Source organism: Carcharodon carcharias, chromosome 6 (assembly GCF_017639515.1).
Source record: "Carcharodon carcharias isolate sCarCar2 chromosome 6, sCarCar2.pri, whole genome shotgun sequence".
Taxonomy (NCBI): domain Eukaryota; kingdom Metazoa; phylum Chordata; class Chondrichthyes; order Lamniformes; family Lamnidae; genus Carcharodon; species Carcharodon carcharias.
Window position 1 is genome coordinate 22057647 of NC_054472.1, and position 18419 is coordinate 22076065.

Sequence of the window (18419 nt, forward strand, 5' to 3'; positions counted from 1 at the left end):
TCCTGTAAAAAAACAACTTGTTCACTCACGGTCTTTAGAAAAGGAAACTAGTCAGCCTCGCCCATCCCACATCAATGTGGTTGACTCATAACTGCCCTCTTAAGAGGGCGAGGAAGCTACTTAGATGTATCAAACTGCTACAAAGAATACAGGCTTCAGTGGTTCAAGAATGGGTCTGGCCACCACCTTAGGGTAACTAGGGATGAGCAATCAATGCTGGTTTTGCCAGAAATTTCAACAATGAATTTTTAAAAAGTGGAGAAGCCAGGAATAGCAGGAACTAGGACAAGAAAACTTAGGTGATCTAAATTTGACCAATAGGCATAAACTTTGGCATCTGTGGTAGGGCATGACGACACACAGGAAAAATCAAGAGCAGCATGGGAAAGAGTGACAGATTATTCACAAAAACTGACAGTAGTGGAGAATAGTTATAAATATGCATAGGCAGATTAATTTGAAGCTTGCAGAAAATTGATAGGGGGATTGCTAGATGTTATAGGTTGCAAAGGAAAAGCATATTGGAGTATGAAGTGGTTCATGCAAAGAGAATTTGAGGAATCATGCTTTAGAATAAGAGGTAGCAGTCTCAGCAGTATTCCCAAAAATCAAGTTATACAGAAACAGGTTAAATACATCCATTCAAAGCTAGAAAGCTGATGTAGAAAGGACAGCTTCAGTTTCCTGAAAGATTAGGATACATTCTATGGGAAAAGCAAGTTTCGGGTGAATCAGACCTCTCAAATTGGATTGATACCAATATCCCTAGAGTAAAAAAAAGCATAAAGATCAAATAAGAGGAGAATATTCTGAAGGCGAGGCTTAAATGATTTTGTAGAAAAATTAATTGGTGCTAAGACTAGATTACTGGAATTAGAAATGTGCGCCCTAGGATAGTCAGACTGCAGCCAAGGATGTTTTTCCCTCCCCAAAGGAAGACCTGTGAGGTAAAGAAGTTACATTATTGTAATAAAAAAATACAGAAAAGGTGGATATAGGAGAAGGGTTGAGAGCAAAACAAAATTAATGTAAAAAGGCAAGAAATTAATTAGCATATGCGATAAATAACCTCTAAGCATGAGGTGCTTAAATTAACACTGGGTCAACCACAGAATGTGGCAATGCACTAATCATGGTATATTTCAAAATATCAAAAGGGCAAATAAACAAACAGTCTAGAAGGCAGGGATTAAGATACAAACATATTTCACGAGTTGGCACGGGAATATTTCCTTTGCAAAAAAGGCTGCGGTGGATTTGATGTCGTACTATCAATTACTGGTGATTAGTTTGCTGGGAGTTGATGAGCACATCAAATGATTCTTACAGATTTGATACTGTCAAAATTATAGCCTAAGAAAGCAATGCAGCAACTTCATAAGAGCATATGTTGTAGCTACAAATACAATTTGGGAAAATCATATTCAAAGAACAAGGGTGCCACAAATGTCTAATTTTATGATTCATGTGCTTTAGGAGTATAAATAAGTTTTGGGAATAGAATTTTTAAGTGCAGGATAAAATGGGGAAAAAAAACTGGATTTGAGAAACTAATAAACATCCCTAAGATAATTACAATTCAAAGGATGGCCCATGATTACTTAATATGGTTAGAGTTAAAGGTGTGAAAGATTAAACAGCTTCATAATGGAACCAGTAGGTCTTCTATGATTGCAACTGCTACCATTAGAGATAAATTATTCATGTGGGTCCCAGAATCAAAGGAGGTTTTGAAGATGAAGTTTAAATTTGTTATCTGGGATATCCCAGGTATATCACATTCTGTGGGGATAGTTTGCAGGGAGGTTTTTTTTTGGTTTTGGGTTTTTACCTGTGAGATTTCTCACAGAAACAAGCAGTTAACATCTGGAACAAAAACAAAAATTGCTGGAAAAACTCAGCAGGTCTGACAGCATCTGTGGAGAGGAAAACAGAGTTAAAGTTTCGAGTCTGTATAACTCTTAATCAGGACTAAAGAGAAATAGAAATGTGGTGAAATATAAGCTACTTAAAGTGGGGTGGGACAGGTGGAGCTGGATAGAGGGCCAGTGATAGGTGGAGGCAAAGGAGAGATTGCCAAAGATGTCATAAACAAAAGGTCAAAGGGGTGTAGGCGGTGGTGATATTAGCTAAAGGATGTGCTAATTAATGGTGACATTAAGGGTAGAAAGCAGGATGAGCAAGTGACACTTGGCCCCAGTGGGGGTGGGGTTGAGGAAGGGATCGAAACAGGCTAAAAGGTGGAGATAAAACAAATGGATGGAAATAAATTTTTAAAATAATAGAAATAGGTGGGAAAAGAAAAATATATTAAAAAATATAATAATTATTAGAAAAAGAGGAACAAAAAGGGGGTGAGGATGGAGAAGAGAGTTCATGATCTGAAGTTGTTGAACTCAATGTTAAGTCTGGAAGGCTGTAAAGTGCCTAATCGGAAGATGAGGTGCTGTTCCTCCAATTTGCATCGAGTTTCACTGGAACTTTGCAGCAGGCCAAGGACGGACATGTGGGCATGAGAGCAGGGTGGTGTGTTGAAATGGCAAGTGAAAGGGAGGTCTGGGTCATGCTTGCGGGCAGATCGAAGGTGTTCTGCAAAGCAGTCACCCAGTCTGAGTTTGGTCTCTTCAATGGAGAGGAGACCGCATTGGGAGCAGCGAATACAGTAGACTAAATTGAGGGAAATGCATGTGAATTGCTGCTTCACTTGAAAGGAGTGTTCGGGCCCTTGGACAATGAGAAGGAGGGAAGTAAAGGGGTAGAGGTAGGTGTTACACCTTTTGCAGTTGCATGGGAAGGTGCCGTGGGAGGGGATTGAGGTGGACAGGGTGATGGAGGAGTCGGCCATGGTGTCCCAGAGGGAACAGTCCCTATGGAATGCCGACAAGGAGGGAGGGAGGGAAGTGGGGGGGTTGGTGGTGAAGGGAAGATGTGTTTGGTGGTGGCATTATGCTGGAGTTGGCGGAAATGGCAGAGGATGATCCTTTGAACCCGGAGGCTGGAGGGTGAGAAGTGGGGACAGTTAATGTCTGGAGTTGGAACAGCTTGGAAACAGGCAGAGAGGGGGAGAGAGAGAGAGAGATAGAGAGGGAATCAGCCAGGAGCTGTGGAGTAGGAGCAGAGGGCTATCAGAAGCCAAGTGCATTTTCTGAGTTGGAGTAATTAAGCAAAAATACAGTGAAGCCCAAGATCTAGCTGGAGAGTCCACAATCATGAGGTATTCAAGGAGAGTTGGAGGATCGCCCGGCCAAATGCTAATGAAAAGATCCCATGAAAATCTCAAAGCTTGGAGAATAGTGGGAACACACAGGAGAAGCAAAGTGAGTTCCTGAAACTGTGGCACACCTAGGTTTGGTCCCAGGAGAAATGAAGGAACAAATATCAGAGAACTCTTGGGTGGAAATAACAGTATAACAAAGAGGCCTCCCCCTACCCCACCGGGACCATCTGTCACTTGCTCATCCTGCTTTCTACCCTTAATGTCACCATTAGCACATCCTTTAGCTAATATCACCACCATCAACACCCCTTTGAGCTTTTGTCTATGACATCTTTGACAATCTCTTCTTTGCCTCCATCTATCACTGGTCCTCTATCCAGCTCTACCTATCCCAACCAACAGCTTATATTTCACCTCATTTCTATTTTTCTTTAGTTCTGATGAAGAGTCATACGGACCCGAAACGTTAACTGTCTTCCTTTCCACAGATGTTGTCAGACTTGCTGAGTTTTTCCAGCTATTTTTGTTTTAGTTTTAGATTTTCAGCATCCACAGTATTCTGCTTTTATCTTAGAACAAAGTGTCCTGTTGAGACTTTTGGGATTAAAAAATAAGGGCAGAATTGTCCCAGCCACAATGGTGGGTTTTCGCGCCGTATCGTCCCTGTCCCACCTCATTAGTTATTGATCCACGGGGAGCATGCCGTTTTGCTGACGGGCAGCCTCCGATATGTATGCCATGCCATCACCTCGCCGGGTGCCATTTTTAAGCTGCATCCTTGTGCACACCTCTGTACTTCCAACCCAGGACTGTTGCACAAAAGACATGGCCCCAAAAGGCAAGATGACTGCAGCACCCCTTAATTCAGTGACGCATCCCTGGAATGCCTTATGGGCACCATAGAGGCCCGCCATGGTGTCCTCTACCTCCGCTCTGGCCAGAGGAGGGGCAGCAACATCATAAATCCGACTTGGGAGGCGGTGGCAGCGGGAGTCAGTGCCAATACTGCCCACAAGAGGTTGGCCATCCAGTGCGGATAAAGGATGAACGATCTCATCAGTGCTACCGGGTTAAGTCAACCATCTCATTACTTAACTCTCACTCAAGCCCGTCACACATTCACTGGCATCTCGCTCACTACCAGCTCAAGAAAAATCACCACTCGCTTACCCACACCCTCATCTCTGGAGATCGCCTCATCATCCCATCCATGGCTTCACTCAGCAAACACACACGCCCACCTGGCATCCTACTCATTTGGCCAGGCATGCACCTTGCTCACACTCTCTCCATCTGCCTTTAGGTAGGACAGGACGGCGCATAATAAAAAAAAAGGGGGGGGTCACAGACCAGAGACGGAGTTCTGGACATCAAGGTCCTCACTCCCTTCGAAAGGCCGCACGTTACAGCTGGCTGGAGAGGTTGTGGATTGTTCCTGCAGTGACAGTGAAGTCGGCACCAAGCATCCAAGTGAGGATCATGCACCAGATCATCACACTGGCAACTCAACTGAGAATCCACTCTTGTGTGTACTGTGATGGCCATGAACTAATAATCTCCACCTCCTCTCATAGGCACATCTGCCACATCACCGAGACAACCTTGGCCATGACTCCAGTGCCGACAGCACCTCGGACGAGGATTCCAAGGACAGCACCCTCGAAGACCCGCCACAGCGCTCACCCACATCCTCCGCCAGCGCTGCGACGGTTAGTGGGACCTACATGTACAGCAGGCTTAGGTTCACTATTTGGTGAGCACAGCACACAATCTGTTCCACGGCAGGCAGAGGCAGGGACACCCGAGCTGAGGTCGCTGGCACTCAGGACTGCTGGAGGCAAGGGATCTACTGAGTCAGAGTATGAGCCTCTGGACTCCGTTCTCACTCAGTTGTTGCAGCTGCAGCGACAGTCATGGGAACAGCAGGAAGGGATGATAGGTGCACTCCTCAGATTGCAAGGCACAATGGAGGAATCCATTTACCTTCAGTCCGAGGTGATCTCACTGTCATGCCAACGCATCAAGGTCAACACTAGCAGCCACCGAGGATATCTTGGTCCAGGCAATCTATCCTGCACTACTGCTCGGACTGAACTCAATCGCTGACACCATAGTTGGCCTCCAACAATGTCCGCATGAGGGGGGTGCGGAGCAGCTGGATCTCACTCCAGCTTCCCCTTCTCCTCAAGGACTCAACTAGGGGCTATTGGTGACCCATAGGAGTTTAATCCCCAGGGCCATCCACGCAGGTGACTCTGGGAATGTCTGGCTGAACCAACTCCCCTCTTCCTGGACCCCATCAACTCCAGCTCCACAGGTTGATGAGCGTGCACCTGTCCCACAGCAGGAGGCCCAAAGCAGGCCAGGGCCCTCCACGTCTTTGCCTTCCAAAGGACACCCAAAGTTATCACAGACAGGGCATAGCAGTCAGCAGGCTGCTCTGCTGTGGATGTTGGAAAAGCACCAAGACGCTGCAGTCAGGTTTAGAAGGTTAAGAAAATGTAGTTTCACCGCGTGGGCATGGGCATTGATCACTTGCACAAAATGTTGATTATTGTAAATAAACTCCCAACGTCACCCTGTCTATGGCTCCTTTTCCCTGTGTTTTGTGCAACCGTCCCAGCACATTGATGGTGCACCTTCACAGTCACTGGACACATTAATCATGCCTGCACCTCAATGGGGCTGATCATTGCTACCAGAAAGTCCTGGGCCGGTGCCACAGAGTTCCATCATTTGCCCTGTGCATTCTCAGCTGGCCCCACCATCTCATCAGCATGCGTGTCCGGTGACTGTGATCCTGAAGAGCTAAGCTCACGAAGGATGCCAAAGGATCAGGAGAAGTTCAAGTTTCCCTGCTACATCTCCATGAAATGACCCTAATCACAGAGCGCAAGCGAGATGCTATCAGCCAGACAGGAGTCAGACATTCACATAAGCTATGCAAGGATCTATGGAGTGTCTCCAATGCATGTTATCATCCTCCTGGAATGTAGGGACAATGGGCATCCATTGCTTCTCCATAACAGGGGCCTTATCACAGACAGTATATGTGCGCTGCCATCAACCTGACAGGAGTCAAAAGTTCATAGGTGCAATGCGAGGATCTATGGAGTGTCCTCACCGCATGTCATCATCCTCCATGGCCTCATCTGGACAATGCGATGGCCACATCGCCATCATCCTTGCCTTCAAGGACCTCATCTCTCAGCCTTGTTGACGTCCTCAGAGGAGACGTGCAGCTCCTCCATCTACGCCTCAGGCAGCTTCTCCCCACATTGCAGCACCAGGTTGTGTAGGGTGCAGCAGGCAGCGACGATGCATGATATCCTCCATGGGCTGTATTGCAGGGCTCCACTAGACTGGTCCAGGTACCAGAATCACATTTTCAATATCCAAATGGTTTGCTCCACCAAAGTACGAGTTGCAGTATGAGCCTTGTTGTACTTTCCCTCTGCTCCACTGAGGCCACTGCACAGGCGTCGTCAGCCATGTCCTCTGCAGGTAGCCCTTGTCTGAGTGCTAAGCTTGCAGCCTCTGTGAACCCTGGAAGGCATCAAGGATCTGTGACCTACTGAGAAAATAAGCTGTGGATACTCCCTGGATATGGTGTGCAGACCTGCAGGATGCATTTGCTGTGGTTGCAGACCAGCTGAACATTGAGCAAGTGGAACCCCCTGCGGTTCACATATTGCACAGCTTGTTGCCATAGAGATCTAAGCGCCACATGAGTGCAGTCGATGGCACCCAGCACCTGTGCTCTTACTTCCTGGCTTCCCTGAATCTGGTTGAAATGCACAAAGTTGTGTGCCTTCGCAAATATGGTGTCTGTGATCTCCTGCATGCACTTATGTGGAGGCTTGCGAGATCCTGCACAGGTCATCTATGGAGCCCTGGTCACTTTCACAGCCATGGGCAGTGGATGCCCTCCAAATCCCAATGGCGCCAAATCCTGCAGCAGGTGGCACGTGTGACTGACCAGTTCCCTGAACATGTGTAGTCTTCGGCAACACTGGCTCTCAATCATCTGCAGGAATGACAAGTGCCATCTGTAGACCCTGGGTCTAGCTAGGCACCGACCTGCAACAGCTCACTGTGGCTCTTCAGTGGCATGCAGAGGAGCCCCAGCCGCCCTTTCTTCTTGAGGATGCTGCTCCTCCCTGCCCAGCCAGGCACCTCCATTGCTCTCTTCACCTTCATCTCTGCTCCCTGCAAGCCATGAGGCATACAGCTAGGTCACCAGGCTCCATGGTTCTGAGGTACCTGATGAATTAAAGAGAGACACATGTGGGTTAGCATTGGTCTCCTAGGGACCTCTCATGGTTGTGTGCACGGTTCCATCTCAAGACCCTTTAACTCATGTCAGAGTGCAGGCCGCCACTTGGTTGGCCTGTTTAGTGCGCTGCATGGCTATCAGAAATTCCACCCACCTCCACCTGACTAATTGGTGGCAGCTTCACCCACTTAACTGGTAAATGTATGTTGGCCTTCTTTGCGAGAGGACTTGAGTGCAGGAGCAAGGAGTTTTACGCAGCTTTACAGGGCCTTGGTGAGGCTACACCTGGAGTATTGTGAGAGTTTTAGTCTCCTTACCTAAAGAAGATATACTTGCCATAGAGGGACTGCAGCAAAGGCTCACCAGACCGATTCCTGGGGTGGCAGGATTGTCGTACAAGGAGCGATTGGGTCGACTAGGCCCATATTCACTGGAGTTCAGAAGAATGAGGAGGGGATCTCATTGAACCGTATAAAATTCTGACAGGGCTGGACAAACTGGATGTAGGGATGTTGTTTCCTCTGGCTGGGGGTCTAGAACAGGGGTCACAGTCTCAGGATATAGGGTAGACCATTTAGGACTGAGATGAGGAGAAACTTCTTCACTCAGGAGGGTGGTGAGCCTGTGGCTCTACCACAGGAGGCTGTGCAGGCCAAGCCATTGAATATGTTTGAGGAAATCAATAGATTTCTAGGCACTAAAGGAATTAAGGGGTATGAGGAGATAGCAGGGAGTATGGCATTGAGATAGAGGATCAGCCATGGTCAGATTAAATGATGGAGCAGGCTCGAAGAACCAAATGACCTGTTCCTGCTTTCTATGTTTATATGAGTGGACGATAGCTAACTGGTTTCACGACGACGTGAAACAGATTCTTGGTCTTCCTGCCATATTGTCCCCACCCCTGCCTGCCATGATGCCCACTGCCAATGGGATTAGAGGGGAAACAAAACCTTGAGAATAATTGAAAAGGCAGTTGGATGTTGTGCTGGTGGGACTGTAGGTTTCTCAAAAGATGGACCACCTAGTTCATATGGACTGTGTTATCTTCATGGATCTTTGATTATAAATATATTCCTGAGAGCAGACAATTCCATCCTAAGTGCTCACAAACTATAGTGTTAAGTTAATAGTATTTGCTATGTTTAGCTCTTGTACAGTAAAGGTTTTGGTTTTAAAATATGAAAACTTAAGGCGTAATTCTCAGTTGATAACTGGGAATTGAATTTCTTTTACAAGTCACTAGTCTTCACCCGAGATTATAACAAGGAATATATTTATTATTGGATGGCACATGACTCGAGAAAACTTATAGGTAATGGCATTCCCATGCATCTGTTGCCTTGTTGGCTAGGTGGTAGGGACAGTAGGTTTGGAAGGTGCTATTGTAGGAGCCTTGGTGAGTTGCTACAGCGTACCTTGAAGGTTGTACACACGGTATGCAACTGTCTTCCATCTTGAAAACATGCCCAATCCACCGAAGCCATCTGTTTGATTCGGGCCAACACAATGCCTTTGAGAGAATTGCCGCATGTGTGATTTTGGCCCGCCAGGACATATCCATAATGCCTTTGGATTGCAGACCAGAGATGATAGATTTAAAATAATTAGTAAAAAAAAGTAGAAGAGAAATGTTTTCACACAGTTGTTCAGCTCCGGAATGCAGTTCATAAAAAGATGAAGGAAACAGATTTCATAGAGACTTTCAAAAAGCCAATGAACATGTACTTGAAAAGGAATAATTTGCAGGGTTATGCAGAAAAGTTGTGGGGCTAAATTGAATATTTCAAAGACATGGCACAGGCACAAATGGGTGAATGGTCCTCCTCCTGTGTTATAAGGTTCTATGATATGGATTTATTAGGAAGGGTGCAGAGAATAAGGAGCAGAATGATTCAATGCTTTAGGTATTGGAGTATGGAGAAAGGCTCAAGCAAATAATCCTTTCAGGATCAAAAAGGAGCAAAAGCAGAGATGTGATACAAGTCTTTAAAATAGTTAAGGAATATATGTAAGAAGATGCTCCAAGAGGTGGCGGCTGTGTTATCTTCATGGATCTTTAATTATAAATATATTCCTGAGAGCAGACAATTCCATCCTAAGCGCTCACAAACTATAGTGTTAAGTTAATAGTATTTGCTATGTTTAACTCTTGTACAGTAAAGGCTTTGGTTTTAAAATATGAAAACTTAAGGTGTAATTCTCAGTTGATAACTGGGGATTTGAATTTCTTTTACAAGTCACTAGTCTTCACCCGAGATTATGACAAGGAATGTATTTATTATAGGATGGCACATGACTCGAGGCAAACTTATAGGTAATGGCATCCCCATGCATCCATGATTTGGAGCGAATTGAAATCTCTCAAAGCTGCACTGACATCTGCTGGGAAGAAAAATTGTTAATATTACCAGATATATGCTTAACTTTTCATATTTTAATACAGACATTAAACTGGTGATTTTACATTGGTTACTGCCTCTGCTAAAACAATACCATATGGCATAGAAGCATTTGTCTGCTAAAAATCAAGCTTTTTTTAGGTTCAAAGTTGCTTAAAACATGATCAACAGGTGCTGATCAATAAAGTCTACAGCATGTTATGCAAACATAACATGATCGTGGATGAGCCCTTTATTTTTAAAAAGAATGTAAAAGGACAATTTACCTTGAAAATATATGGATCCAGGGGGTCAGGTGACCTTCTCCCTTGTCCACAAATGTACATGAAAATTGCTAAAGGCTGGAAGCAGCCAGGAAATTTAAAAACGTAAACAAACCATTGAATATTCCATTGAAGAAACATCAAAAAAAGTGATAGGTTTCTCCTGTGATGTCCACAGCTCTTATTTTTTAAATGCCTACAAAAACTGATACGTAATGGCCATCCAGACTCTGTGACTGCAGTTTAAAATTCCACAAAAATAGGTATGAAGAAAATCCATTTAAATCACAATGAGATGCAAATGGCCAAAATCCAAACACCAGTGTCTCCAAGCTAATATCGTTACAAGCCATTGCTGTGGGCAATGGGAACACCAATACTGTAGTCACATGACAAATTAGCTTATGGTAAGAAACATATTATTAATTCACAAGCACAGCCTTGGACAGTCAGTCCAATTTACAGAGACCAGAGAGAGAGGACATACATCTCCCCCGGGAAAAGGAAGAACCCTACCTACAAATTCATTCCAGGCAAAGTAGTAGGGTTTTTCTTTTACCTGCAAATAATATCTTCACTACAAAGGCGTGACATACAACTTTGACTGGAAGAAAGCCAGAAACCCATTGTTGCGTGGAGTAAGCCATTGAGTTCATTACCAGAAATCTCCAACCACCACTGCCTTCAGTGAAACAAAAACAAACCCTCAGACCTCCAATGTTTCTAACTACCATCTCAAGAACCAATGGTAAAACTAACAGGCTGGACTTTTAAGTGCCTGCTACATCTTCTGTAATCATCTTTTCTTATGTACAGGTGTTGAGAAAATAAGCACTTATTCTTTTAATTTAAACCTACGAGAATGCCTATGTCTGTACCTGAAAGTTAAGCACTCAAGTGGTTAAAACACCTCTTAAAAACTTGTTGCAGTTGGCTGAGAGGTGAAAAAAAAGGGAACCATCTCAGCATCTCCCCTTGTCCATAACAAGCAGAATAAGCGTACATTGTCCCTGGATGGGTTCAATAGGGCTAACTGTCTTAATTCGTTCTGGACTTTCGTTAGTCAGTTTAACAACTTAGCACTCCCAGGATAAAGCTTCACATGATTGGTGCATATGTTCTAATTTATGCACAAGGTCAGGGCACTTGACTCGCAGTCAGTACAATTTTTCATCTGTTAAAATAGTCAGCGAAAAAAAAAGCTGTGAAGCAGATGCGCTGATATACATCCAAATTGTAATATAGGACTCGTTCTGTGAAGATCTGAACTTGATTCTTGATATAAAATTTACCATTATTTCATCTACTTTTCAAATATTACATTTGATTATTTTATCCAGCCTTAGTCATAATTCTTTCTACAGATCTATCTGTAACTTAAAGAAGGCAATCAGATATTATGGATTGGGGATACTAAAAAAATGATCCTGAAGTCTTACCAGATTTTTCAGCAATGTTGAAAGTTCCTTTGTGAGTGTGGAAAATTTAACAAAAGCTGTGCCAAGATCTGGATTATCACGACTTAAAAAATTACTACCAAATTTATCTAGTGCTTGTGCATAGTTCTCTTCATTTTGCACATGTTCTGTAAAAGAAGCAGAAAAACAAGAGATGTAATCATATTACACATTCTAACTGCAAACAGGTATATAATTTGCTAGTAACTGTCTCTATTCCAAAAACAAAGATAGAAAATATTACACAGTCAATGTAAGTACTATGTTCTGTCTGGAAAGCCAGTTGAAGGATGTTACTGGAGCCAATCTCCAGACAGTCTTACATTTATTTACAAAATGAGTCGTTCTAAGCATATATTTGATATTGGAAGTAATTCTGAGGGACAGAATTAATCTACTCTTAGAGAGGCAGGGATTAATCAAGGACAGTCAGCATGGTTTTGTTAAGGGGAGGTCATGCCTGACCAATTTGATTGAATTTTTCGATGAGGTGACCAGGTCTGCAGACGAGGGCAATGCATTTGACGTCGTCTACTTGGACTTAAGCAAGGCTTTTGATAAGGTCCCACATGGGAGACTGATAATGAAGGTAAGAGCCCATGGGATTCAAGGCAATTTGGTAAATTGGATCCAGAATTGGCTGAGTGGCAGGAAGCAGAGGGTGATGGTCGAGGGGTGTTTTTGTGACTAGATGCCTGTGTCCAGTGGGGCTCCACAGGGATCAGTGTTGGGTCCCTTGCTGTTTATGGTATATATAAATGATTTAGGCTTGAATGTAGGAGGGTTGATCAGTAAGTTCGCAGATGAAACGAAAATTGGTGGGGTGGCAAATAGTGAGGAGGATAGCCTTAGGTTACAGGAGGATATAGACAGGCTGGTCAGATGGGCTGATCAGTGGCAAATGGAATTTAATCCGAGAAATGTGAGGTGATGCACTTGGGCAGGACAAACAAGGCACGGGAATACACGATGAACGGTAGGACCCTGGGAAGTACCGAGGATCAGAGGGACCTTGGTGTGCATGCCCATCAGTCCCTTAAGGTAGCGGGACAGGTAGATAAGGTGGTTAAGAAGGCATATGGGATACTTCCCTTTATTAGTTGAGGCATAGAATATAAGAGCAGGGAGGTTATGCTGGAACTGTATAAAACGTTGGTTAGGCCACAGCTAGAATACTACATGCAGTTCTGGGATCTGCATTATAGGAAGGATGTGATTACACTAGAGAGTGTGCAGAGGAGATTTACCAGGACGTTGCCTGTGCTGAAGAGTTTTAGTTATGAGGAGAGGTTGGGTAGACTGGGGTTATTTTCTCTGGAGCAGAGGAGATTGAGAGGGGGACATGATTGAGGTGTGTAAAATTATGAGGGGCATACATAGGGTAGACAGGGAGGAACTTTTCCCCTTGGTGGAGGGGTCAATAACCAGACGGGCATAGGTTTAAGTTAAAGGGCAGGAGTTTTAGAGGAAATGGGAGGAATATTTTTTTCACCCGGGGGTGGTGGGAATCTGGAACTCATTGCCTGAAAGGATGGTAGAGGCAGAAACCTCATAACATTTAAGAAATTTTTGGATGCGCACTTGCAATGCCATGGCATACAAGGCTATGGGCCTAGTGCTGGAAAATGGGATTAGAATAGTTAGGTGCTTATTTGACCAGCGCAGGCTCGATGGGCAGAAGGGCCTTTTTCTGTGCTGTAGACCTTTATGACTCTATTTCCTAACTCAACCACATCAGTTTCACTAAGTGTCTCTTTATATGTATGTTCAAGTGAAATCCCAGGTAATGCCCTCCACCTGCATATAAGTAAACATCTTTCTGATGTACAACAAACATAAAGTCTGTAACTATGGGGGAGGTGATGGTGGCAGTGGTATTGTCACTGGACTAATATTCCAGAAGACCCAGGGTAATTCTCTGCGGTCCCAGGTACGAATCACACCACGGCAGATGGTGAAATCTGAATTCAATAAAAATCTGGAATTAAAAGTCTGATGATGACCACGAAACCATTGCTGATTGTCATAAAAAGGCCCATCTGGTTCACTAATGTCCTACAGGGAAAGAGATCTGCCGCCCTCACCTGGTCTTGCCTACATGTCATTCCAAATCTACAGCAATGTGGGTGACCTGTAAATGCCCTCTGAATAGAGCAATTAAGGATGGCAATAAATGCTGGCCTAGCCAGCGATGCCCACATCTCATGAACGAATAACAAAAAAATTAGCATGATACAAGTGTCAGCTGTTTTCTTCGTGCTCATCAAAAGATGACATTTCAGTGCTAGAAAAACAAATGCTTTTCCCCTAGGAGGACATTCAGCTTCAAATATAACATGATCACAGGTAATGCAAAACATCCATTATCTCTCATCCTATCTCTGAAGAGTACCACTTATTACATGAATTACATATTCCACTTTATCTATCCATATAAGCAAAATGAAATTGCTATAATTGTCGGCTTTGTGCTTTGAGCCTAAGCCATGAAAATGTAAGTTAATAAATTTCAATATCATTTTAAATGGAAGTCGCAACCACAAAGAGGGGAAACTTCAATTCTTTGGTTTGTGTTATTTCATAGTTGCAACAAACGATGCTCGAACTCACTTCTCCACCAGACTAATCATAATTACCTGTCTGGTGGTAATCACGTGGTACAGATCGCTCTGAGCCCAAGTTGCTGTGGCAACGTGCACTTATGCATGCATATTGTCATCTGGAGCTATGGATAGTGATGGCAGAGGCTCTAACTTTCTTTCCATCACATGACTGATCAGAAATCTCTCCTGCTCTTACTCTCTGCCATTAGTGCGCATTGAAAGGATTTTCGGGTTGATACTCAACATGTTTGAATGCATTAAGAATGCACCTCACTTGGTCATCAGGTTCTGGGATGGAACTTGAACCGAAGCTTCTGACTCAAACAGAGGTGCTTATGACTGCCCAAGACAGCCACAATTACCTATGTAGGATTTGCTAAAAAGGTTACAATCACTTAGCACAGAATAGCTGGAAAATATAAACCATGATAACTTAGAAATAGATCAATGACAACAATTTTATTGAGTTGCCAGGTGATCCACGTGTTCTATATCCCCCAGCTCGTCTACATTAATAATGAACTATAGTACTTGTAGGAGTTCTGAAACTTAGTTGCAGTTTACAAAATTATATTTTTTAAACACTTTTGTTCTTAAATATGCATCTATATGTTGGACAGGATTTCAATAAAGCTTATCAGTTGGCCAACTTGCACGGAAAATGCAAGTTCTTCCAGAGTCTCCTCTGCATTATCCTCCTTTTTTTAAAAAATAAATGGACTCCATTCTGCTTTTCTTTTCTTACTTGCACATCTTTTCTTAATACTATTGCCCCCGTTTGAACATCTTTGGTCTTTACTCAACAGGTCAAGCTGCATCTGTGGAGTGAGAAACAAAGTTGATGCTTCAGGTTGATAATCTCTCGTCAGAATTTTCTGATGATAGGTCATCGGCCCAAAATGTTAACTCTGTTTCTCTCGCCATAGATGCTGCCTGGCCAGCGTAGCTCCAGCATTTTCAGTTTTCCAACATCTGCATTATTTAGCTAGGCTTTGATATTACACTGATTTTCATATTTGTGGTTCTTCTTTCAAGATAATTTCTTCTAGTCGCCATGTGCAGTGACATTATAAATGTGAAAAGATTTTAGCTGGCCAGCATTTCTTGTACAATGATAAACATGCATTTTCATACTATTTGGTATTTTAATTTTAACTGAGTCCAAACAATTCTCATTATCCCATTAGCTCTCACTAATTCTAATGGTTGAGAGCAAGTCAGCATCATGCTAACAGGAGCAAATACTCATACTTAGGTGATAGCAGTTTATACTCGAGATAAAGTTTCTGCTTGAATACACATGCCAGAACATGGGTTCTGTATCCCCAAAATTTACAATAAGCCCAAAACATGCAAGATTCTATGGCAGGAGTGTGCAAGCAAGCGCGCGCGCACACCCCACACGTACACACCCCACACACCCGCACACCTCACCCACCCACCCGCACACCCCCCACCCGCGCGCACACCCCACCCCCGCACACACCCCACCCCCGCACACACCCCACCCCCGCACACACCCCACCCGCACACACCCCACACGCACACCCCACACGCACACCCCACACGCACACCCCACAAGTACACACCCCACACGCACACACCCCACCCGCACACACCCCACCCGCCCACACCCCACCCGCCCACACCCCACCCGCCCACACCCCACCCGCCCACACCCCACCCGCCCACACCCCACCCGCCCACACCCCACCCGCCCACACCCCACACGCACACACCCCACCCACCCACACGCACACACCCCACCCACCCACACGCACACACCCCACCCACCCACACGCACACACCCCACCCACCCACACGCACACCCCACACGTACACACCCCACCCACCCACACCCCACACGTACACACACCCCACACGTACACACACCCCACACGTACACACACCCCACACGTACACACACCCCACACGTACACACACCCCACACGTACACACACCCCACACGTACACACACCCCACACGTACACACACCCCACACGTACACACACCCCACACGTACACACCTCACCCACCCACCCGCACACCTCACCCACCCACCCCCGCACACACCCCACCCCCGCACACACCCCACCCCCGCACACACCCCACCCCCGCACACACCCCACCCGCCCACACCCCACCCGCCCACACCCCACCCGCCCACACCCCACCCGCCCACACCCCACCCGCCCACACCCCACCCGCCCACACCCCACCCGCCCACACCCCACCCACCCACACGCACACACCCCACCCACCCACACGCACACCCCACACGTACACACACCCCACACGTACACACACCCCACACGTACACACACCCCACACGTACACACACCCCACACGTACACACACCCCACACGTACACACACCCCACACGTACACACACCCCACACGTACACACACCCCACACGTACACACACCCCACACGTACACACACCCCACACGTACACACCCCACACGCACACACCCCACACGTACACACCCCACACGTGCACACCCCACACGTGCACACCCCACACATGCACACCCCACACATGCACACACCCCACACATGCACACACCCCACACATGCACACACCCCACACGTACACACCCCACCCACACACACACACCCCACACGTACACACCCCACCCACCCACACGCACACCCCACACGTACACACCCCACCCACACGCACACCCCACACGTACACACCCCAGCCACCCACACGCACACCCCACACGTACACACCCCACCCACCCACACGCACACCCCACATGTACACACCCCACCCACCCACACGCACACCCCACACGTACACACCCCACCCACCCACACCCCACACGTACACACCCCACCCACACACACACACACCCCACCCACCCACACACCACACGTACACACCCCACCCACACACACACACACCCCACCCACCCACACACCACACGTACACACCCCACCCACCCACACCCCACACGTACACACCCCACCCACACACACACACCCCACACGTACATACCCCACACACACACCCCACACCCCACACGTACACACCCCACACGTACACACCCCACCCACACACACCCCACACGTACACACCCCACCCACCAACACCCCACACACACACACCCCACACGTACACACCCCACCCACCCACACGCACACCCCACACGTACACACCCCACCCACCCACACGCACACCCCACACGTACACACCCCACCCACCCACACGCACACCCCACACGTACACACCCCACCCACCCACACGCACACCCCACACGTACACACCCCACACGTACACACCCCACCCACCCACACGCACACCCCACACGTACGCACCCCACCCACCCACACCCCACACGTACACACCCCACCCACACACACATACACCCCACCCACCCACACCCCACACGTACACACCCCACCCACACACACGCACACCCCACACGTACACACCCCACACGCACACCCCACCCGTACACACCCCACACGCACACCCCACCCGTACACACCCCACCCACCCACACGCACACCCCACACGTACACACCCCACCCACCCACACCCCACACGTACACACCCCACCCACACACACACACCCCACCCACCCACACGCACACCCCGCCCGCCCACACCCCACCCACCCACACGCACACCCCACACGTACACACCCCACCCACCCACACGCACACCCCACACGTACACACCCCACACGTACACACCCCACCCACCCACACGCACACCCCACACGTACGCACCCCACCCACCCACACCCCACACGTACACACCCCACCCACACACACATACACCCCACCCACCCACACCCCACACGTACACACCCCACCCACACACACGCACACCCCACACGTACACACCCCACACGCACACCCCACCCGTACACACCCCACACGCACACCCCACCCGTACACACCCCACCCACCCACACGCACACCCCACACGTACACACCCCACCCACCCACACGCACACCCCACACGTACACACCCCACCCACCCACACCCCACACGTACACACCCCACCCACACACACACACCCCACCCACCCACACGCACACCCCGCCCGCCCACACCCCACCCACCCACACGTGCACACCCCGCCCGCCCACACCCCACACGTGCACACCCCGCCCGCCCACACCCCACACGTACACACCCCGCCCGCCCACACCCCACACGTACACACCCCGCCCGCCCACACC

At 47.2% G+C, this 18419-nt stretch overlaps 1 protein-coding gene across 2 annotated transcripts in view; it reads right to left on the reverse strand.

Annotated features, from left to right (window-relative positions):
- The window catches only part of LOC121278775 (arf-GAP with SH3 domain, ANK repeat and PH domain-containing protein 1-like), a 393348-nt gene that overhangs the window by 216313 nt on the left and 158616 nt on the right, over window positions 1-18419 (reverse strand). For both annotated transcript variants that reach the window (XM_041189209.1, XM_041189210.1), the window contains one exon: window positions 11598-11743. In XM_041189209.1, coding sequence (XP_041045143.1) covers window positions 11598-11743 — 146 coding nt within the window. The remainder of the gene's footprint in view (window positions 1-11597; window positions 11744-18419) is intronic.